Genomic DNA, 19962 nt, shown 5'->3' with positions numbered 1-19962 from the left:
CCCCCAACTCTGTTCATTCTCAACATTTCAGTGGCAACACCCTGGCACAGGCCACCCTCAGCTCTCACCTGGGCCTTGCCACAACCCGTGACTGTGCCCCTAGCTTGGACCCCTTGTGTCCAAGCCCCTAGCTTGGACCCTCTCCCCTGACGAGCCCCTGGAGGAATCGCCTTTAAGGATGGGTGGCACCATGCCCTGTCCCACCCCCAACTTCCTCCCCTGACCCTCCTTCCACCGTCATTTCCTGCCACAGGACCTTTGCACAGGCCACTCCCTCTGCCTCCAAAACTCTTCCCCTTCTTCCTTCATTCTTAGCCTGCGTCACTGCCTCAGAGGGGTCTCGTTGAATCCCAGAGCCCGAGCTCAAGCAGGTCCCCCACGTTCCACCTCTGCTGTGTTTCCTTGGTAAACACCGACCTGTATGAACTTTGTCATCTTTCTTCCTCGATCAGGGAGCGAACCCATCTCCCCCTGCAGTGGAAATGTGGAGTCCTAACCACTGGACTGCTGGGGGGTTCCTGATGTTTTTTTGTTGACAGGCCTTTCCGGGGGTCTCCCTCCTCCCTTGATGGCACAGTGGTAAAGAATCTGCCTGCCAATGCAGGAGATGCAAGAGCCTCCGGTTCTATGCCTGGGTCGGGAAGATTCCCTGGAGGAGGAAATGGCAACCCACTCCAGTATTCTGGCCTGGAAAATCGCATAGACAGAGGAGCCTGGCAGGCTACAGTCCACAGAGCCGCAAAGGGTCAGACACGATGAGCACACACACTGCCCTCCTCCCTGGTCTGGATGGGCCGTGTCTCCCTGTGCTCGGCTGTGTCCCGAGCCTGCTACCTCAGAGCAGGGGCTGGGCAGCGCCAGGGGAGCCCCCGATCCTAGCTGTGCCCCCCGAGTTCCTGGCCTCTGTCTCCCCCACCCCTTGCTTGTGCCTCTCACAGGACCTGGCCCGGCTGCAGGAGGGCCGGCAGCCCGAGTACCGGGACGTGGCCCTGCAGAAGGTGTCGGACTCGGAGAAGCTGCTCTACGTGCTGGAGGCGGACGCGGCCATCGCCAAGCACATGAAGCACCCCCAGGGGGACATGATCGCCGAGGAGTAGGTCCCCTCTGCTTCTGGTCCTGAGGGAGCCGCTCGGGGTCAGGGCAGGTGGCTGCGGCCGCTCAGTCTGCAGGGACCTGAGTCGGGGTTCATGGAGGGCTGACGGGGGGGGGCAGCCCTAGCTGAACGCGTCACGCGATCCTTCCAACAGCCCATTTCACAGCTGGGGAAATTGAGGCTTGGAGTACCCGGGTCCCCTGTCCTGGTCACAGTGTGACTACAGCCCCCGACCTCCAAGCTGTGAGCGCACTGTCCCCTGCCTGATGCCCGGCTGGCTTTCTGAGCTCCGGGCTCTTGCCTCAGCTCACACATGGACAGAGCACCGTCCCTGTCACAGCCCTACCGTGGGCCCTGTTGGGTGGATGGTGGGCTGCAGAGAGCAGCAGACTGGCCTGTTTGTTCTGGAAACTTCTATGGTTCCAGACACATAGTAGGCCCTGGGGAAACATTGGTGGGGGAAGGTAGGATGAAAGAAAGTGGGCAGGAGCAGGGCAGGGAGTGGCTGCCTGAACCCAAGGCCACCGTGACCCTGACCTTCCAGGCTACTGAGCAGAAAGCTGAGGCTGGGGGCTGGCGTAGGAGCCCCCCTCGGGGCAGAAGCACTACACCTGCCACCAGCCCCACTAATCAGGGTGGTCTCTCTCCCTCCCCACTCAGCATCCGTCAGCTGAAGGAGCGTGTGACCAACCTCCGCGGGAAACACAAGCAGATCTACAACCTGGTGGTGAAAGAGGTGGACCCACAGGTCAACTGGGAGGCGCTGGTGGAGGAAAAGCTGGTATGGCCCGGGCTTCAGCTGGGGTGGGGCGTGTAAAGGCCAGGAGCCCCCCTCCATTACATGGGCACTGGAGTCTGGCTGTTCCCGATTATTTCCTGATGTCTGTGTTGATGAGATGAGCAAGGCTCAGAGAGGTGTAGTGCCTAGCCCAGGGTCACACAGCAGACATGGTGGAGGTTGGGACCCTTCCAGGATCGTTGGGGTCCTGGTTGGCTGAGGGCAGCAGCTAGATTTCTGGCCAGCCACTGGTCTTCCTGTGCCCTCGCCAGCCCATCTCCACCCTGGAGAAGCCCGGCCACTGGTGTCATTCTGAGCAAGTGACTCCCTCGGCCGAGCCTCTGTTTTCCCATCTGAGAAATGGAAACAGTAACCGCGAGGGCCTCTGAGGTTGCTGTGAGATTAAATGAGATCAGGGGTGACAACCTCTTCCCCCATCCCTCTGGGGCTACTTAACTGCCTCCTCGGCTGGCGCTGAGGAGGAGAGCTAAGGTTCCCCGGGCAAGGATACCGGGTGGCCCGCGAGTCCTGGGCCCCCTGGCCCACGCCTTTGCGTGTCGTCCCTCCGCCTCCCTGGCCAGGACAAACTGAGCAGCCAGGGCTTCGGGACGGACCTGCCGCTGGTGGACCAGCAGGTGGAGCAACACAACATCTTTCACAATGAGGTCAAGGCCATCGGGCCCCACCTGGCCAAGGTGTGTGCATGGGGGGAGGGGTTGAAGGGACCCTGGGGAAGAGGGGCTCCTGCCTGCACCCCCCAACCCTAACCCGTGTCCTCGGCCTCATCCTCAGGAACAGAACAGTGAACTCCAGGCCAAGTACCAGAAACTGCTGGTGAGACGCCCCCGGGACTGGGATGGGAGGGGATGGGAAGCCAGGCTGTGAGCAAAGAAGTGTGTGTGGTTAACACTTCAAGCAGGATGGAGGACGATGAAGTGGGGAGAAGCAGTACCCTGAGCCCCTACCCGAGAGGCGCCCCTGATTGCCCTTTGCTCATGGAAAACCCCAGGAGACCCTATGGATACAGTTTGTCCTACTGTTTGCTTCTTTATTGAGCACCGACTGTGTGCCAAGAACAGTGCCAGGTGCTTAATAAGCAAAAGTTCTCTATTTTCCTTTCCAAAACCTTTGAAGAATGTCTTCTTTTTTATAACTGCACAAGTGATACATAAGTGCTTTCTTGTTGTGGACGTTACAGACACCTCGGGCATGAGAAGGTAGGGGCAGCAACAGTGTCGCCCATGGTCGGAGGCTCTGGAGCTGGGCCACCTCCACCCCTTTAGGTGGGGAGACCTTGAGCATGAGCTGCTGAGTCTCTGGGAACCTCAGTCTCCTCATCTGTAAAACGGAGTCACTTCCACTGCTTGGCTTACAGGATGCTTTCAGGATCGCATGAGTTGATGTCGGAGAAGTCCTTTGCACAGTCCTGGGACGTGGTGGGCTCCCCGCTACGTGTTCACTACTGTTCTCATTTGCTGTCCTGTGGCAGTTTGCACCATGACATGCTCAAGACAAAAGTGGAAGCGTAGCTGCTGACGTTTATGGAGCACCAACTGTGTGCCAGGCTTGGTGGCCTATGAGATCAGTGCTGTTATTCCCATTTTGCAAATGAGTAAACTGAGGCTCCACAATTGTGTCTGTTCTGTGAGAGTTTTGTCTGTTTTGCTCACTGCTATATCGCAGGGCCTGGAGCCATGCCCAGCACTTGCATACATGCCAAGTCACTTCAGTCGTGTCTGACTCTTTATGACCCCATGGACTGTAGCCCACCAGGCTCCTCTGTCCTTGGGATTCTCCAGGCAAGAACGCTGGAGTGGGTTGCCATGCCCTACTCCAGGGGATCTTCCTGACCCAGGGATAGAACCCGAGTCTCTTATGTCTCCTGCATTAGCCCAGCACTTAGTAGATGCACAATAAATGTTTGCTGAATGAAGGAAGGGGTTTGGGAGGGTTAGATGACTTATCCAAGGGAGTCCAGCGGGGCAGGAGGTGTGGAGGGAGTCCCTTGCCGGCGAGGCCGCAGCCCCGTCCTTGCCCGCCCGCAGGTGGCGTCGCAGGCGCGGCAGCGGCACCTGAGCTCACTGCAGGACTACATGCAGCGCTGCACCAACGAGCTCTACTGGCTGGACCAGCAGGCCCGGGGCCGCATACAGTACGACTGGAGCGACCGCAACCTCAGCTACCCCAGCCGCCGACGCCAGTACGAGGTGGGCGCTGGGCTCTGGGGCTGCGGGCTGGGGGCCCTGGATGGAGCACAGGGCTGCCCGGCATGGCACTGAGCCCCTCCGCTGCCTTCGCTGCAGAATTTCATCCACCGGAACCTGGAGGCCAAAGAGGAGAGAATTAACAAGCTGCACAGCGAGGGTGACCAGCTGCTTGCCGCCGAGCACCCCGGGAGGAACTCCATTGAGGTGCGTGAGCCCCGGGGAGGGACACTTGCTTCAGGCTGGCCTCCAGGTGACCTCTGCTCTGGGCTGCCTGCACTCAGGCAGGCCCCAGGGTCCGGTGTCCAGTGTCTGTCTGTCTCTCCAGTTTGCCGTCTCCCTTTCCTCTGACCCTGCCTCCTTCTTGATAGTCCCTAGACTTCTGAAGCCCATGTGCTGCCTGCATTACTTTCCTATTGTTGCTGTAAGAAATGACCGCCAACTTGGAGGCTTTAAACAATGGAAAGTTATTCTCTCATAGTTCTGGAGGCCAGAAATTCAGAGTCAAGGTGTAGGCAGGCTTGTCTCCTCTGAGGGCTCTAGGGGAGAATCCTTCCTTGTCTCTCCCCTTGAGTCTGGTGACTGCTGGCAATCCTTGGCTTTCCTGGTTTTGGAGCAGCATGATTTACAAGTTGAGGGTTTTTGCTTTCTATTTTCAAGTTTTACAGAAAGTGTGGGGGGGGGGGTGTGGGGGCAGGGTAAGGAGGAAGAAAGCAAACACAGAAGAAACCCCAGGGACATTTTGCATGTTAAAATCATCCCACTGGAATCGTTTCTTACCCTCCTAAATCCACCTCTATGTCTTCACATGGCCTTCTTACCTGTGTGTTCTCTCCTCTACTTGTAAGGACACCCTAAATCCAGGATTTCATCTTGATATTCTTAACCAATTACATTTGCAAAAATCCTATTTCAGATAAAGCCACATTTTGAGTTCTGGTAGACATGAATTTGGGGAGTACCTTGTAAGATTTTTTTTTTAAAGCACCTCTTTGTCTGGGCAGACATAGCCCCTACTTGTCCCTTGTGCAGTGCACAACCTGTGCACCCGAACATGGCAGCCCTGCTTGACCCCTCACTACATTCTCCTCTCTCCTCCTCCCACTCCTGGGCAGGAACTGGCTGGGAGTCACACCCATGCAGAGCCCAGATGCCCCTCTCCTCTACCCTTTTCTGGTCTGGAATCCTGCCATCCCTCCCTTGGTGTCCCAGATCCCAGATACCTGCAGGGGTGTGTGCTAAGTCGCTTCGGTCATGTCCGACTCTTTGCTGCCCTATGGACTGTAGCCCGCCAGGCTCCTCTGTCCGTGGGATTCTCCAGGCAAGAATACTGGAGTGGATTTCCTTGTTCTCAAGGGGATCTTCCCGACCCAGGGATCAAACCTGCGTCTCTTCCATCTGCTACAATGGCAGGCGGGTTCTTTATCGCTAGTGCCATCTGGGAAGCCCTGTCCCAGATACCTGGCCAGCAGCAATGTGCCCCTTTCTCCTGGCAGGCTCACATGGAGGCTGTCCACGCAGATTGGAAGGAATACCTGAACCTGCTCATCTGTGAGGAGAGCCACCTGAAGTACATGGAAGACTACCACCAGGTGCCTGCCAGCCCCGCTGCCCACTTGGCTCGCTTGTGGGCTCAGTACCGCTTCCTCCAGGAACCTTTCAAGCTGCCTTCCCACGCCTCCCAATGTCTGTGGGTCTCATGGTGGACATGCACGTGCCCCAAGATTGCTGGGCCCTTGTCTGCCTTCCCTTGGGGCTGGGACTGGAGAGTCTTAACTCACCAAGATAGTACAGGTGCAGGAATAGGTGGGTAGGTTCTCATTTTGGTATACATTATATGAAATTTGCCATTTTAGGCATTTTTAAATGTACAACCCAGTGCAGTGATTATATTCACTGTTGTGCATCCATTGCCACTGTCTTTCCAAAACCTGTTCACCACCCCAAGTAGAACTTCTGTACCTAATAAGCAGTCATCCCCCATTCCAACCCCTGATAACCAGCCCCCTACTTCCTGTCTCTTTGGATTTGCCTATTTTAGATATTTCATAGAAGTGGACTCACATGATCTGTGGCCTTTTGTGTTTGGTTCTTTCACTGAACATAATGTTTTCAAGGTTCTTCGTGAACCGGAACTTCATTCCTTTTCACGGCTGAATAATATTCCATTGATTCCATTGTATGCGTAGACCACATTGTGTTTATCCATTCACAATGTTGATGGAGACTGCATTATTTCCACTGGAATGTGTTTTTAATAAGACAGCTGCACGTGATTATTACGAGCAGGGGGTTTGGGGACACTGGAACTCAGATGATACTAACATAACTAACTGTTATAGTGTCTCAGTCCTGCGAGGCTATGGGCTTCCCAGAGATCCCAAATCATGTTCACAGATGCAGCCCAGGGGACCTCTGTCAATGAATGATTCCAGAGCTGATAGGCTGGAAAACGGGCAAGAGAGTGTCCCAGAACCAAGTGGGGAGGCTTGTCTTCCATGTACTGAGACTTAGAATAAGTCAGGGTGTTCCCAGCACAAAGACAGGAGTGGCATAGAGGATAACCCTAAGCTCACTGGTGTACGGACATGAAAGCAGTATGTCATAGAGGTGGCGTTGCGTGGACTGTGAGAAGGGACCCGGTTTCTTCCTGTGAAGCCCCCCAGGAAGGTGGGCTGGGGAGGGTTGGGGGTGTCCCCAAGCCTGTAGATTCAGGGTGAGTGGGAGGCCCAGCCCCACCTGAGAGTGGGTTTCAAGTCACAGCCAGGATGAGCCCCAGGCATCTTGGCGGACTCCCGTCTGTGATGGGGCCCTCTGGTCTCCCCTAGTTCCACAAAGACATGAAGGATGCCCAGGAGCTGCTCCGCAAGGTGGACTCGGACCTGAACCAGAAATACAGCCCCGACTTCAAGGACCGATACCAGATTGAGCTGCTGCTGCGGGAGCTGGACGTGAGTGACGCCCGCCGAGTAGGCCCTTCCCCGGCTCCCTGCTTGGTGCCTGCGGAGGGCGGCGTGGCCTCACCCGGGCACTCCCCTCCACACCCAGGACCAGGAGAAGGCCCTGGACAAGTACGAGCACGTGGTGCGGGGGCTGCAGAAGCGAGGGCAGCAAGTGGTGCCCCTCAAGTTCCGCCGGGAGACACCCCTCAAGCCCATCCCTGTGGAGGCACTCTGTGACTTTGAGGGTGACCAGGTGAGCCCCTGCCCAGGTGTTCCAGGTGCCCCAGGCACCTTTCAGGTCACTGAAAGGCCTAAGGGGTGACAGGGCTGGAGGCAGGACCTCAGACGTTTTCAGGAGCCTGTGTTCATCTCCGTCATTGGGGTCACTCTCTGCCAGCCCCCCGCCCCCCACGGTCCCACCTGCTGCCCTGGCCTTCTGCCCCACCAGCTTAGCAGCGCCAGTCATCCCAACAGATGTCTCAGGGAAGGTTCTCATTGGCCCACTGTTGAGTCATGTGTGCAGCTGGAACCAATCACTGTGGCTGCAAGTGCCGTTCTCCCATTGGCCAGACCTGAGTCACATGTTCACCCTAAGCAGTCAGGGAATGAAGGGAAGAGACCACTTGGGCTGGAACTGCATGGGGGGTTCCACAGAGGGAAGTCCAGGTGAGTGTTAGGCTGGCAGAGCCTCTCATCTTTATGATGAAACATCTTGAGGAGGGTCTGAGAGACAGGCTGAGACTCCCCAGGTGCCAGAGTTAGGCAGTGACTGGGCTCCCGGCCGCTAGCTGGCACAGGCCTGTCTGTGTGTCCTGACCGGCCTGTCCCCCACCAGGGCCTGATCTCTCGGGGCTACAGCTACACCCTGCAGAAGAACAACGGGGAGAGCTGGGACCTCACGGACAGCGCGGGGAACGAGCTGACGGCCCCAGCCGTCTGCTTCATGATCCCTCCCACCGACCCCGAGGCCCTGGCTCTGGCCGACAGGTATGGGGTAAGGAGGGGCCGGTGTGGGGTGTGGCTGCGGCCCCCCTGGGCTCCCAGGCCCCATTCACAGCCCTGGGCACCACAGCTGAGCCTCAGGGTGCCACTAACGTCCCACACATGCACCCCCTTTGGAGGCTCATATGGGACAGCGGCAGATCCCATTGGCCTGGCCAACTTGTGTGTGAGCGTCTGGCTCTGGGCACGTTGTAGGGAGGGGCCTCTCTGCAGGTCCCTGTGGACCTTGGCATGCGTACCTCCCTCCACCTGCACGTCAGCCCACCACTCTGTTGACTCAAGACCTCTTGGCTTGAAGACCCCAGCCTGGGGGCCACCTCTTCTGTGAAGCTGTCCTTGATTGCCCCCTCCAATCTGGCTCTAGGAAAAAAGGCTGCCGCCTCTCGGCTCCCAAGCACTTTCTCCCACCTCGCGTGCTGCTCTCATGAGGGTGCTCTGTGTCTATGTGTCCGTCCCGCTGGGCAGAGGTTCCTTGAGATTTAGTGTATTTTCAGGGTCTTGTTCCATTCCTGGTGCAAAGCAGGCACCCAAGAACTCTCTGTTGAATGAGTGACTCAGGAACTCCTTCACTTATTCATTCAGCAGATATGTACTGAGCGTTTGCTGGCACTGCTCCCCCAGAGGTAGCACCGTGTGGGGACAAGTGATGACCAGACAAGACCACTGTAGGTAGTAAGACTCGCCACGAAGGAGAGAGAGACAGGAAGGCGGGTGGAAGGGACCCACTGAGCACGGGAGCAGAGAGACACCGGCGTTTCAGCAGGTCGCGCGCGCGTGTGTATGTGTGTGTGTGTGTGTGTGAGAGACACCAGCGTTTCAGCAGGCCGTGTGTGTGCGTGTGCGTGTGCATGTCTGTGTGTGTGTGTCTGTGTGTGTGTCTGTGTGTCTGTGTGTGTGTTTCAGCAGATCGTGTGTGTGTGTGTGAGTCTGTGTGTGTGTGTGAGTCTGTGTGTGTGTGTGTGTGTGTCTCTGTGTGTGTTGACTTTTTAAAGCATTTGGGGAGCTGCCCGACTGCTCAGGGCTGCCTGTCAAGCCAGGGCCCAGGGTCCTGCTCCTGTGGGTGGTGGGGGCGTGGACCGCCTCGGGGTCCCCAGCCCGTTTTTGCTGTCACAGCCTGGGCAGCCAGTACCAGAGCCTGCGGCAGAAGGCAGCCGGGAGCAGAAAGGCGCTCCAGCAGCGGCATGAGGTGTTGAAGGCGGAGAGCTCTGGAGGTGGGTGCCCGAGGCTCTGTGGGGACGGGGAGGGGGGCTGATCCACAGTCCGTGCAGCAGACTGAACAGCAGGGTGGGGGGGTGGGGGACATGCTGAGCTGACCCCTAAACACCCCCAGGGCCCCCACGGCCCCCTAACTCTGACCTCCCTCCGGCAGATGCCTCGGACCTGCAGGGCCGCCAGCTGCTGGCCGGCTTGGACAAGGTGGCCAGCGACCTGGACCGGCAGGAGAAGGCCATCACGGCCATCCTGCGGCCACCACTGGAGCAGGGCCGGGCTGTGCAGGACAGCGCCGAGCGGGCCAAGGACCTCAAGGTACCCGGGGCTGGGGGCAGGGGCTGGCCCCCTGGGCTCCCCAGGGGCCCGGCCCACGGTCTCATGCCCGTGGGGGCGCTGGTGCTCCACGGGGACCACTTGCCACATGTAACAGGAAGCCGTGAGTCGCAGGGAGAGGGACTGTTCTAGGTTGAGAACCGAAGAGGTACCAGAGGCCTGGTGCCCCCCACACATGTCTCCAGGAGAAAGGGCTCTTGACAGAGCTGATGGCAAGACCGTGGCCCGAGCAGGTCAGCACCCAGCTGAGAGAGAGTCACGACGCCCGGCGGCCCAGGGGCCCTGGGCCGACAGAGCCGGCCCACTTGCCCTGACTGCAGACCTGTTTCTTCAATAAAATGGGCTGGCTGCCCGCTCAGGGGGCCTCGGGAGGCTGGAGCCCAGGAACACAGGGCTCGACTCACCTCCCTTCACACACACACTTTCTGGGGTCATCGGCCCCCTCCGTCGTGGGTGCAACCTTTCCCAGTCAATAGAGGAGGCATGGGACCCAGAGCAGTGCTGTGGCCCTTGACAGGGCTTGTGCCAGGGCTGGGAGGGCATGGGGGTGGAGGCGTGGCTGCAACCTCCTAAACCGCATAGAGTCGTACCCATCTCGTCAGGGTCCCCCCAAAGATGAGTAGACCATCCCCATGGAGTAGTGGGAACAGGAAGTGCTGGGTGTTAACCTGTAGGTTTTCATCAGTCCTGAGTCCCCATCCACTGCATCAGAACCCCCGGGGATGCTCATTACAGACCCTGACTCCTAGGCCAGCGCCCCAGACCCCCAGGTGGCCCCCACCCCGGGGAGGGGGCATCTCTGGGGGAGAGGAGCTGCCGGCTATGGCCAACATGAGGGCTCCGGTCCCCACAGAACATCACCAATGAACTGCTGCGGATTGAGCCCGAGAAGGTGCGCAGCACGGCCGAGGGTGAGGCGTTCGTGCGGGCCCTCCCGGACAGCGGCAGCACCGCCCTGCTGAGGACGCGGGTTGAGGACACCCAGCGCAGATACGAGCGCCTGGTGCAGCTGCTGGAAGCGGCCCAGGAGAAGTGGGTGCAGGCGGGCAGCGGGGAGGCCAGGCAGGGTGGTCAGCGGCCGGGCCGCCCCAATCCCCCAGCTAACTCCTGACTCGTGTCCTCAGGGTTGACATCGCCAACCGCCTGGAGAAGAGCCTGCAGCAGGGCCGGGAGATGCTGGCCACGTATGAGACGCAGCTGGCCCAGGAGGACACAGTGCCCGAGAGTGGCCAGGCCCTGGACAGCAGGAGGCAGGAGCTGGCAGTGAGTGTGCAGACTCTGGGCCCTGGGAGCCCCTCGCTGAGCTGGGTATGGGCTCTAAGGGCCCCCATTCCCCCCGCCTCTGGACTGTCGAGGGGTCCAAGGCCCAGGACAGCAAGTCTCTCCAGGTTTGGAATCCCAGCCGCACAAGGGGTTTGTGCAGCCTGCGGAAATCAGGTGCTGTTATCTTAAAATCAGGTATCAGCATAACCACCCTCACTCCCTGTTTCTCTGCAGGAGCAGACATGCCCACCTGGGCCCAGATGCCCACTGGGCAGGTCAGCTGAGCAGAGGCAGCTCTGCCCCTCGCCCGGCACCTGCTGTTTTCACTGGGCCACTCTAAGCACCAGTCTGCGAGCCTGTGGGAGGCCCCTTATTCATGAACCACCTCACAGAACCCTTGCCTTGTGGGACTCCCTCACCTGGGAGTCCAGGAAGCAGGCTCAGAGGGCAGAGCCTCCGCTGGGGGCACTTCAGTCCCTTCACGGTATCACCGGCCCATGCTATGCGCTGCAGGGTTTTAGAAGCGAGGTTTTTCCCAGGTGTTGTTCATTGTCACGAGACGGAAATTGTAGAAGTGACCACAGGTTTGAGGACCAACTCAGAGGCAAAGCCCTGGTCCCTGACCGGGCCAGGCCCACCACCCCCTCAAAACAGGCGGTCCCAAGCACTCTGGGCAGCACTGCCCCGGGCCCTTGGCCACGGCTCCCGCCACCTGCCTCTCCACCCCACAGGCCATGGCCTCCGAGCTGCAGGCCCGGAAGGCCCTCCTCGGTGAGGTGCAGCGGAACCTGCAGGCTGCCAAGCAGTGCTCGGGCTCGCTGGCCAGCCGCTTCCAGGAGCACTGCCCGGACCTGGAGCGCCAGGAGGCTGAGGTGCAGAAGCTGTGCCAGCGCTTCGACGGCCTCTGTCAGCAGGCGGAGCTCAGGTCAGGGGCCACGGGGATGGGGAGGGTGGTCTCGGCGGCCTTGGCTTAGCTAGTCTGCCTGAGGCACCCAAGTGGGATTTCTGCGGGCAGCACTGAAGGCTGTTTGTTTTTCAAATAATCGCTGCTTTTTGGAAAAAAGCAATACACATACGAAATTTAAAAACCCAAAGGGACCAAACCGTTCCCCCCAAGATCAGCCCTGCTACCAGTTTCTTGTGCGTCCTTCCAAAGGCACTCTGTGCGAGCCGGGGTCGGTAGGAAATGTGGGAACACCCAGCATGTCCTACTATTTCCCCATTATGTATTTTCCTGGCCTGAACAATCAGGAAGTGCTCCCTCCTCCTCTTCTGTTTTCTGGAAGAGTGTCTGTGAAGACTGGGTATTACTCCCTTAAATGCGTGGTAGAATTCACCAGGAAGCCATCTGAGCCTGCAGTATTTTTTTTTTTGTAAGAAGGTTTTTAACTACAAATGCAACCTCTTTTATTAGATATTTTGGACGATCTGGGTCATCTGATGCTTGAGTAGCTTCACAAGTTTGTGCCTTTCACATTGTACACCTTGTCAAGCTGTTGAGTTTTTGGCATGAAACGGTTCATAATATTCTCTTATCCTTGAATGTCTGTGAGATCTGAGGGAATGTCCTTGCTTTCATTCCTGACATCATATCTTCTTTTGTTGTATTTGTTTATTCTCTCTGGGGTTGATCACTGACTGTTTCAATGAACCAGCTTTGGTTGCAGTGATCTTTTTCCTGTTTCCCTGTTTCCTGATTCACTGACTTCTGCTCATTATTTCCTACGGTAGCTGCTTACATCACGTTCAGTTGGCTCTTCTTTTTCTTAAATTAGAAGCTTAGATTGTTGATCTGAGAGCCTGCTTTGTTTTTTTCTCCCCTAATCTAAGCATTTAAGTACCTCTTGCTAAGTACCGCTTTCGCTTTGTCCCATAAATGATGTTTTTTATTTTCAGTGAGCTCCTAAGATTTCCACACCTCCCTTGTGATTTCTCCTTGGATCTGGGAGTTATTTAGGTCCTGGGATTCACAGTGGGCATGCCCTCAGGTCCGCACACTCGGGGCTGCCTGCCTTTAACAGAGGCTATGCAGTATTCCCACCCGATACTCCATAATTTACCTAACTGCTCCCCTTCCTGGCAAACGTCGCACTGACTCCCAGTTCAGTTCCCTTTGGTAACCCCTAGAAAGGGGCAGCAGGCGGCTCTCAGTGTGGCCCGAGTGCTCAAGGGCCTGGCTGGCTTTGCCCCGCAGGGCCCAGAGCCTGCAGAGCGCCCGGGCCGAGCACAACGCCTTCTGCAGCGGCCGCGACCGCCTGCTTCAGTTCCTGTCCCACATCCCCAGCTATGAGCCCCAGGAGACAGACGGCCTGAGCCAGGTGGAAACCAAGCTGAACAACCAGAAGGTGAGCAGGCTGGGGGTCAGCAAGCCCCTTTGTGGACGGGCGCCTGGTCGCGGTCCTGGACCAGCGGGCTCCCAGCACCTGCATCTCTGAGCTCGAGGACAGGGCCCCCCTCACTGCTCCCTCCCCGGTTCCCTGCATGGGGCCTGGCCTGCAGTGGATACCCGCCCCCCGCCCCCCCGCCCCCGCACAGGTCTGCTAAATAAGCAGATCACTGCGGGGACACCGGGGAGCCCTCGTGGGGGGAAACCCATTTCCACAGCCCAGCACCCCAGCTCCCCAGAAGACAGCAGGGCCCTGGGGTGAAGGACGAGGAATGGAAAAGCCTGGGCTCAAATCCTACTCCCACCCCTGGAGCTATGCACCCGCAGGCCAGGCACTGCACTGCACTGGAAGTGAGGATGGTGCTCACCTCAAAGGATGTGGGGAGAGTCAGGGAGATAATCTCAGAAAGACACGTGCTTAGCCTTAGCACTGTGCCTGACACCTCCATGCACTCAGTAAACACTGCCTTCCTGGCAAGGTTCGTGACCTCCTTGGCCCTTCTTCACAGGCCCTTAGAACTGCCTTTTGGAACCAACAAATGTAAACAAGGAAGCTCCTCGTTATACTCTGTGCTACAGAATTCCAGACTCTAAGGAATTCAGCTACTCTATCTAGGTTTAGGATTTTTTTTTTTTCTTCAAGTTTTTATTTTTGAAGTCTTTGTTGTTATGCAGAACCTGCTAGATGAAATAGCAAGAAGGGAAGATGAAGTGCAGAAAGTCCACACGCACTCCCAGCAGTACCAGCAGGCTGTCAAGGTGAGATGCGACACCCGGGCCCGGAGGGTGGGCAGCCCGGGTGGGCTGGGCCATGGGTGTGTCCTCACCTCCCTTTGGGAAACAAGATGGTACGAGGCGTCGAATATCAAAAGGGTTTTCTACTGTTTAAAGCAGTATCTGGGGGAATTTATCATAACAGAAAAGATATGAAAAAAATGATAATGTGGGATTAACAAAATCACTATAAAATAAAAAATTATTTACAGTAGCCAAAGAGACAAACTAGAAGTAACCTAAATGTCCAACATAAGCAGAGGAACAGCTAGGAAATTATCATCCAGCCACTTGATGGATGTTTAAGTCACCAAACTGACCATACAGGAGGACTAGGACAGGGCGGCCTGGAAAAAAGCTGACGGTGTAGAGTGAAATGAAGACAGCAGGATGCCACATTCTCCAGGCCAGGGGCGGCCTGGAGGGAGTGCGCTTTGGGGACGAAGGGGTTTGCGGCCCCGTTTTCTCTTGTCTTGCGTGTCGTCCAGGGATGTGGCTGTGTGCCGTTGATGGAGTGACAGTTCTCCAAACCTCCTGATGGTCAGAGCAGGGTACGGCTGAGCGGAAGACCTCCGCAGTCAGCCGGAAGGGGCACGGGAACACTTTGGTCTCATCTGCTCTGGTCTGCCCTTTGCCACATCTCTCTCACCCAGGACTACGAGTTGGAAGCAGAAAAACTCAGGTCCCTCCTTGACTTGGAGAATGGAAGGAACAGCCACGTGAGCAAGCGGGCCAAGCTCCAATCCCCTGCCGCCAAAGTGAGGGAAGAGGTGAGCTCCATGGGCCCGGCCTCCTGGGGTTCCCTTCCTCCAGGGAGCATGGCACGCAGGCCTCAGTGGGGCACGTGCAGTGGTAAATGGGGCTGGGGGCCCTCCTGGGGGCCAACAGGCTCAGTGGGAGAAGACGATGAACTTATTCTGGGCCGGTGACAGTGATATGCCTGGAAAGACAGCCTGCTAGGCGTCATGGCTGGGGCGGTTCCCCGTGCTCCCTGCTGAGTGGGTCCGCACACACAGCGGGCTGATGTTACCTGTACACGAGTGCCTTAAGGCTTACAGACAGACCTGCTCAAAGTCCCTGGGGGTTCAGGCTTCTGACTGTAAATCCAGTTTTCTCTCTCACAGCTGAGACTAGTAGAACTCCAGGTAGGAAGTGGCAATTCTCCTTGGCATCTCTCCCCAGATGCCAGGTTTTTTTCGAACACCTTGCTCAGCTTGCTGATTCCTGTCTGTCTGCTCTCCTGTAGGAAGCAGCTCTTGCTGCCAAGTTCACGGAAGTTAATGCCATCAACAGACAGAGGCTGCAGAACCTGGAGTTTGCACTGATCCTCCTGAGACAGGTAATGGGTCTCAGGAAGGCATCCTACTGAAAACTATCCCAACCGCTGAGACACTAGGCTTGCTCTGCCTCAGAGAAACAGAGGTGGCCAGGGGGTGTGCCCCCTTGCCAACAGAGCAGGGCAGCACCAGTGCCATGCCCACGTCCCCCCATGTCCCCTTGGGCATGAGTCCAACCTAAGTGGCCTGTCCCGCAAACATTTGCTGAGTGCCCAGTAAAAGGTAACTTACTTCTAAAACTCAAAAATGTTTACAACAGCATTGAGAGACACTGGAAGCAACGCAGTGTTCATCAGCAGTGCGTGGCTGACTGGGCCAGGGTCTGTCCACACAAGGGAAAACGATCAAACTGTCGTATGACGAGGTGGTCTTCTCTGGCCGCTGCGGAGTCTCCCATGAGCGCCATCAGCAGGGCGCATGCAGATGGGGGGCCATTAGTGTGGAAAAGATAAATACACGTCGCACACAAAAATATATGTGTGACTGTATCCTGTAGCATACGGGCTGCCCTGGGGGCTCAGCTGGTAAAGAGTCTGCCCGCAGTGCGGGAGACCTGGGTTCGATCCCTGGGTTGGGAAGATGCCCTGGAGGAGGACATGGCAACCGACTCCAGTATTCTTGCCTGGAGAATCCCCGTGGACAGAGGAGCCTGGCGGGCTGCAGTTCATGGGGTCATAAAGAGCTGGACACGACTGAGCGCCTAAGCGCAGCACAGCACGTCCTATAGGAACAGGACCGGAAGAGACAGGTGGCCGTCACGTCATACTCTTCTGTGGCTTTAAGATATTTTCCCAGATGCGTTTAAGCTAGTGGTTTTACCAATTTCAAAAGGAAGCCCAGGGTTCTAGTGGCCCCGACACTGAGCACGGGGTGGGGGGGTGGTGTCCCTTGGGGACCGCAAGACAAGCAGTGTGACCCTTTGCGGGTGGCGAGACAGGGACCAGCTGTGTGGAGTCCAGCGCTAACCCTGCGTGGTCTCCCCCTTCCCAGCAGCCGGAGGCAAGTGCGAGCCAGGAGGCCCTGCCTGGGAGCAAGCCGGGCCCTGGAGCGGAGGAGACGTGGAAGATTCAGAAGGAGCTAGATGAGGAGATGGAGCGGCGGCAGCAGCTGGAGCACGAGGTCCGGAGCGCCCAGGAGGAGATCCGGGCCCTGCGGAGCCAGAGCCCGCAGGAGGCGGTGGTGACCAAGGAGGTGCTCAGGAAGGTGCCGGACCCAGTGCTGGAGGAGAGCTTCCAGCAGGCGCAGCAGACCCTGGCCGAGGAGCAGCGCAAGAACCGGCTGCTGCAGGAGGAGGTGGAGGCGCTGCGGCTGCAGCTGCGCACCCTAGAGGAGGAGGCCCGGGCCGGGGGCCAGGAGTACGTGGTCAAGGAGGTGCTGCGCATTGAGCCGGACCGGGCCCAGGCCGACGAGGTCCTGAGGCTGCGGGGGGAGCTGGAGGCGCTGCGGCGGCAGAAGGGCGCCCGAGAGGCGGAGGCACTCCTCCTGCAGCAGCGCGTGGCCGCCCTGGCCGAGGAGAAGCAGCGGGCGCGGGAGGTGGTCACGGAGAAGGAGGTGGTCAAGGTGCACAACGACCCCCAGCTGGAGGCCGAGTTCCGGCAGCTGCAGGAGGACCAGCGGCGGGAGCAGGGGCTCCGGGAGAAGCAGGAGGAGGAGCTAGGCTTCCTGCAGGACAAGCTCAAGAGGCTGGAGAAGGAGCGGGCCATGGCCGAGGGCAAGATCACCGTCAAGGAGGTGCTCAAGGTGGAGAAGGACGCGGCGACCGAGCGGGAGGTGGGCGCCCTCCAGCGCCGGTACGAGGATGAGGCCGCCAGGGCCCGCGCCAGCCAGAGGGAGAAGACAGAGTTGCTCCGGAAGATTTGGGCCCTGGAGGAGGAGAACGCCAAGGTGGTTGTGCAGGAGAAGGTGCGTGAGATTGTCCGGCCCGACCCCAAGGCTGAGAGCGAGGTGGCCAACCTCCGCCTGGAGCTGGTGGAGCAGGAGCGCAAGTACCGGGGCGCCGAGGAGCAGCTCAAGAGCTACCAGAGCGAGCTGGAGGCGCTTCGGAGGCGGGGCCCCCAGGTGGAGGTCAAGGAGGTGACCAAGGAGGTCATCAAGTACACAACGGACCCGGAGACGGAGAAAGAGCTCCAGAGGCTCAGGGAGGAGATCGTGGACAAGACCCGCCTCATCGAGAGGTGTGACCTGGAGATCTACCAGCTGAAGCAGGAGATCCAGTCCCTCAAAGAGGCCAAGCCCCAGGTGCAGACCAAGGAGGTGGTTCAGGAGATCTTGCAGTTCCAGGAAGACCCCCAGACCAAAGAGGAAGTGGCGGCCCTGAGGGCCCGGCTGGCCGAGGAACACAAGAAGCAGGTGGACCTGGAGTGGGAGCGGGTGTCCCAGGAGGAGAAGATCCAGGAGAAGGAGGAGGAGCTGGCCCGGGGGAAGGAGGTGGTGGTGCAGCAGGAGGTGGTCAGGTACGAGGAGGAGCCGGGCCTCCGGGCCGAGGTGAGCGCCTTCACCGAGAGCATCGATGCGGAGCTGCGGCAGATCGACAGCCTCCGCGGTGAGCTGCGGCGGCTGCAGCGCCGGCGGGCGGAGCTGGAGCGCCAGCTGGAGGAGCTGGAGCGCGAGCGGCAGGCACGCCACGCGGCCGAGCTGGAGGTGCAGCACCTCAAGCAGCGGCTGGCCCAGCTGGAGGCGCAGGAGGGCGAGGCCCGCGAGAAGGTGACCCTCACGCAGAAGGTAGTGCTGCAGCAGGATCCCCAGCAGGCCCAGGAGCACGCCCTACTGGCCCTGCAGCTGGAGGAAGAGCGGCACCGCCGGCAGGGCCTGGAGCGCGAGCTGGAGACCCTGAAGCAGCAGCTGGAGCGCCTGGAGAAGATGGAGGTCAAGGAGAAGGTGGTCTTCTCGGAGAGCGTCCAGGTGGAGAAAGGCGACACCGAGCAGGAGATCCAGAGGCTCAGGGGCAGTCTGGAGGCCGAGAGCCGCGGCAAGAGGGAGCTGGATGCCGAGGTGAGCCGGCTAGAGGCCAAGCTGTCGGAGCTGGAGTTCTGCAACTCCAAGTCATCCAAAGAGCTGGACTTCCTGAGGGAGGAGAACCACAAGCTGCAGCTGGAGCGGCAGAGCCTGCAGCTCGAGGCCCGCAGGCTGCAATCGGAGATCGAGATGGCCGCGGCCGAGGCGCAGGGCCTAAGAAGCCTGCCCTCGATGGCTGGGGCCGACCCCGGGGCGCAGCTCGACTCGCGCCTGCGGTCCCTGGAGCGGGAGCTGGACGACCTCAGGAGGCTCTCCAGGGACAAAGACCAGGAGATCGAGGAGCTGCAGCGGCGCCTGGGCTCCGTGGCCGTCAAGCGGGAGCAGAGGGAGAACCACTTGCGGCGCTCCATCGTGGTCATTGACCCTGACTCAGGCCGCGAGCTGTCCCCTGAGGAGGCCCACCGCGCCGGCCTCATCGACTGGAACATGTTTGTGAAGCTCAGGAGCCAGGAGTGCGACTGGGAGGAGATCTCCGTCAAGGGCCCCGGTGGCGAGTCCTCCGTGATCCACGACAGGAAGTCTGGCAAGAAGTTCTCCATCGAAGAGGCCCTGCAGAGCGGGCGGCTAACCCCCGCACAGTACAACCGCTACGTCAACAAGAGCATGTCCATCCAGGAGCTGGCCGTCCTGGTGTCGGGGCAGAAGTAGGGAAGACTCCGCCAGCTCACTCCTGCCCGGGACCCTCCCCCGGGTCTTCTCTCCCTGGCCCCCTCACAGCTCCCAGTCCATGCAGAGCCCCGTGTGCCGCCACCCCAGCTGCTGGGCGCAACCACAGGTGGGACTGGCCCCACTGAGCCATCCCTCAGCCTGGAGAGTGACCCACTTTTCCCCCGATAGTTCACGCCTGCAGTGCCCGTCTCCCCCCCCCCCCACCTCTCCTACACTCCTCTATCAAGAACTCCCCCTGGGACACCTGGAAGCAACTGACATCTACCACTAAAGCACAAGACAGGCAGCAGCCCCGTGGGCCAGCCTGCTCTGCACAGCACTGGCCTCCACACCACAGCCGGGGAAACTCAGGGCAGGGAGGGCTCCATTTGGCAAAGCCCCGGCCCCCGGGGCCACCACCAGCATTCACAGCCCTCCAGATTCTAGCTCAGCTGACTCACCATCGAGGCCTCCTGTGGAAACCGATCTGGGCGCTACACCAAAGGAGGCGCAAAGAAACTAGAACAGCGTCTGGCCCTGGTGCTCGGGTGAAGCTTAACTGTTGAGCCAGACTGTCCCAAGAGAGCGCACCATCAGAGAGCGTGTCGTGGTTCTGTAACTGAAGTCCTTTCCTAGTGGACTGTCTCTGTCGGCCTTGGATTCGGTACCTGGTCCTGCTTATTCTTTCACTGCCACGTAAGACTCCACAGTTGATTTTTTACGAAATGAAATTTGGGTTCTCTGTATCTCATATATTATGTAAGAAAATGGGAAGAGGGAACTCTATTTATAGCGTGAAAATAAACACCTGGTGGCTTGATTCTAATTTCATGGAAAGTGTGTTTCTTCCTCTTTTGAGTGGGGCTGATTCCCCAGGGCCTGCTTGGCTTTCAGCCAGAATCAATGTTCCCCAACTAGCAGCTCCTAAGGGAGAGAGAATTACTTGCAAATATGGTAAAAAGAAATGAGTAAGAA

At 58.5% G+C, this 19962-nt stretch overlaps 1 protein-coding gene across 1 annotated transcript in view; it reads left to right on the top strand.

Moving 5' to 3' along the window:
* Positions 1–19818, top strand: part of PPL (periplakin) — a 48813-nt gene extending 28995 nt beyond the window's left edge. The window contains exons 3-22 of the mRNA XM_065924281.1: positions 939–1093; positions 1754–1874; positions 2453–2566; positions 2664–2705; positions 3917–4078; positions 4175–4282; positions 5572–5667; positions 6904–7026; positions 7124–7270; positions 7853–8004; positions 9133–9230; positions 9389–9546; positions 10418–10596; positions 10689–10827; positions 11559–11752; positions 13022–13172; positions 13889–13972; positions 14641–14757; positions 15234–15326; positions 16315–19818. Coding sequence (XP_065780353.1) covers positions 939–1093; positions 1754–1874; positions 2453–2566; positions 2664–2705; positions 3917–4078; positions 4175–4282; positions 5572–5667; positions 6904–7026; positions 7124–7270; positions 7853–8004; positions 9133–9230; positions 9389–9546; positions 10418–10596; positions 10689–10827; positions 11559–11752; positions 13022–13172; positions 13889–13972; positions 14641–14757; positions 15234–15326; positions 16315–18987 — 5106 coding nt within the window. The 3' untranslated portion in view covers positions 18988–19818. The remainder of the gene's footprint in view (positions 1–938; positions 1094–1753; positions 1875–2452; positions 2567–2663; positions 2706–3916; positions 4079–4174; positions 4283–5571; positions 5668–6903; positions 7027–7123; positions 7271–7852; positions 8005–9132; positions 9231–9388; positions 9547–10417; positions 10597–10688; positions 10828–11558; positions 11753–13021; positions 13173–13888; positions 13973–14640; positions 14758–15233; positions 15327–16314) is intronic.
* Positions 19819–19962: the final 144 nt, after the last annotated feature.

The sequence above is a fragment of the Muntiacus reevesi genome, chromosome 2 (genome assembly GCF_963930625.1).
Source record: "Muntiacus reevesi chromosome 2, mMunRee1.1, whole genome shotgun sequence".
NCBI lineage: Eukaryota > Metazoa > Chordata > Mammalia > Artiodactyla > Cervidae > Muntiacus > Muntiacus reevesi.
This window is presented reverse-complemented; position numbering and strand designations above follow the sequence as displayed.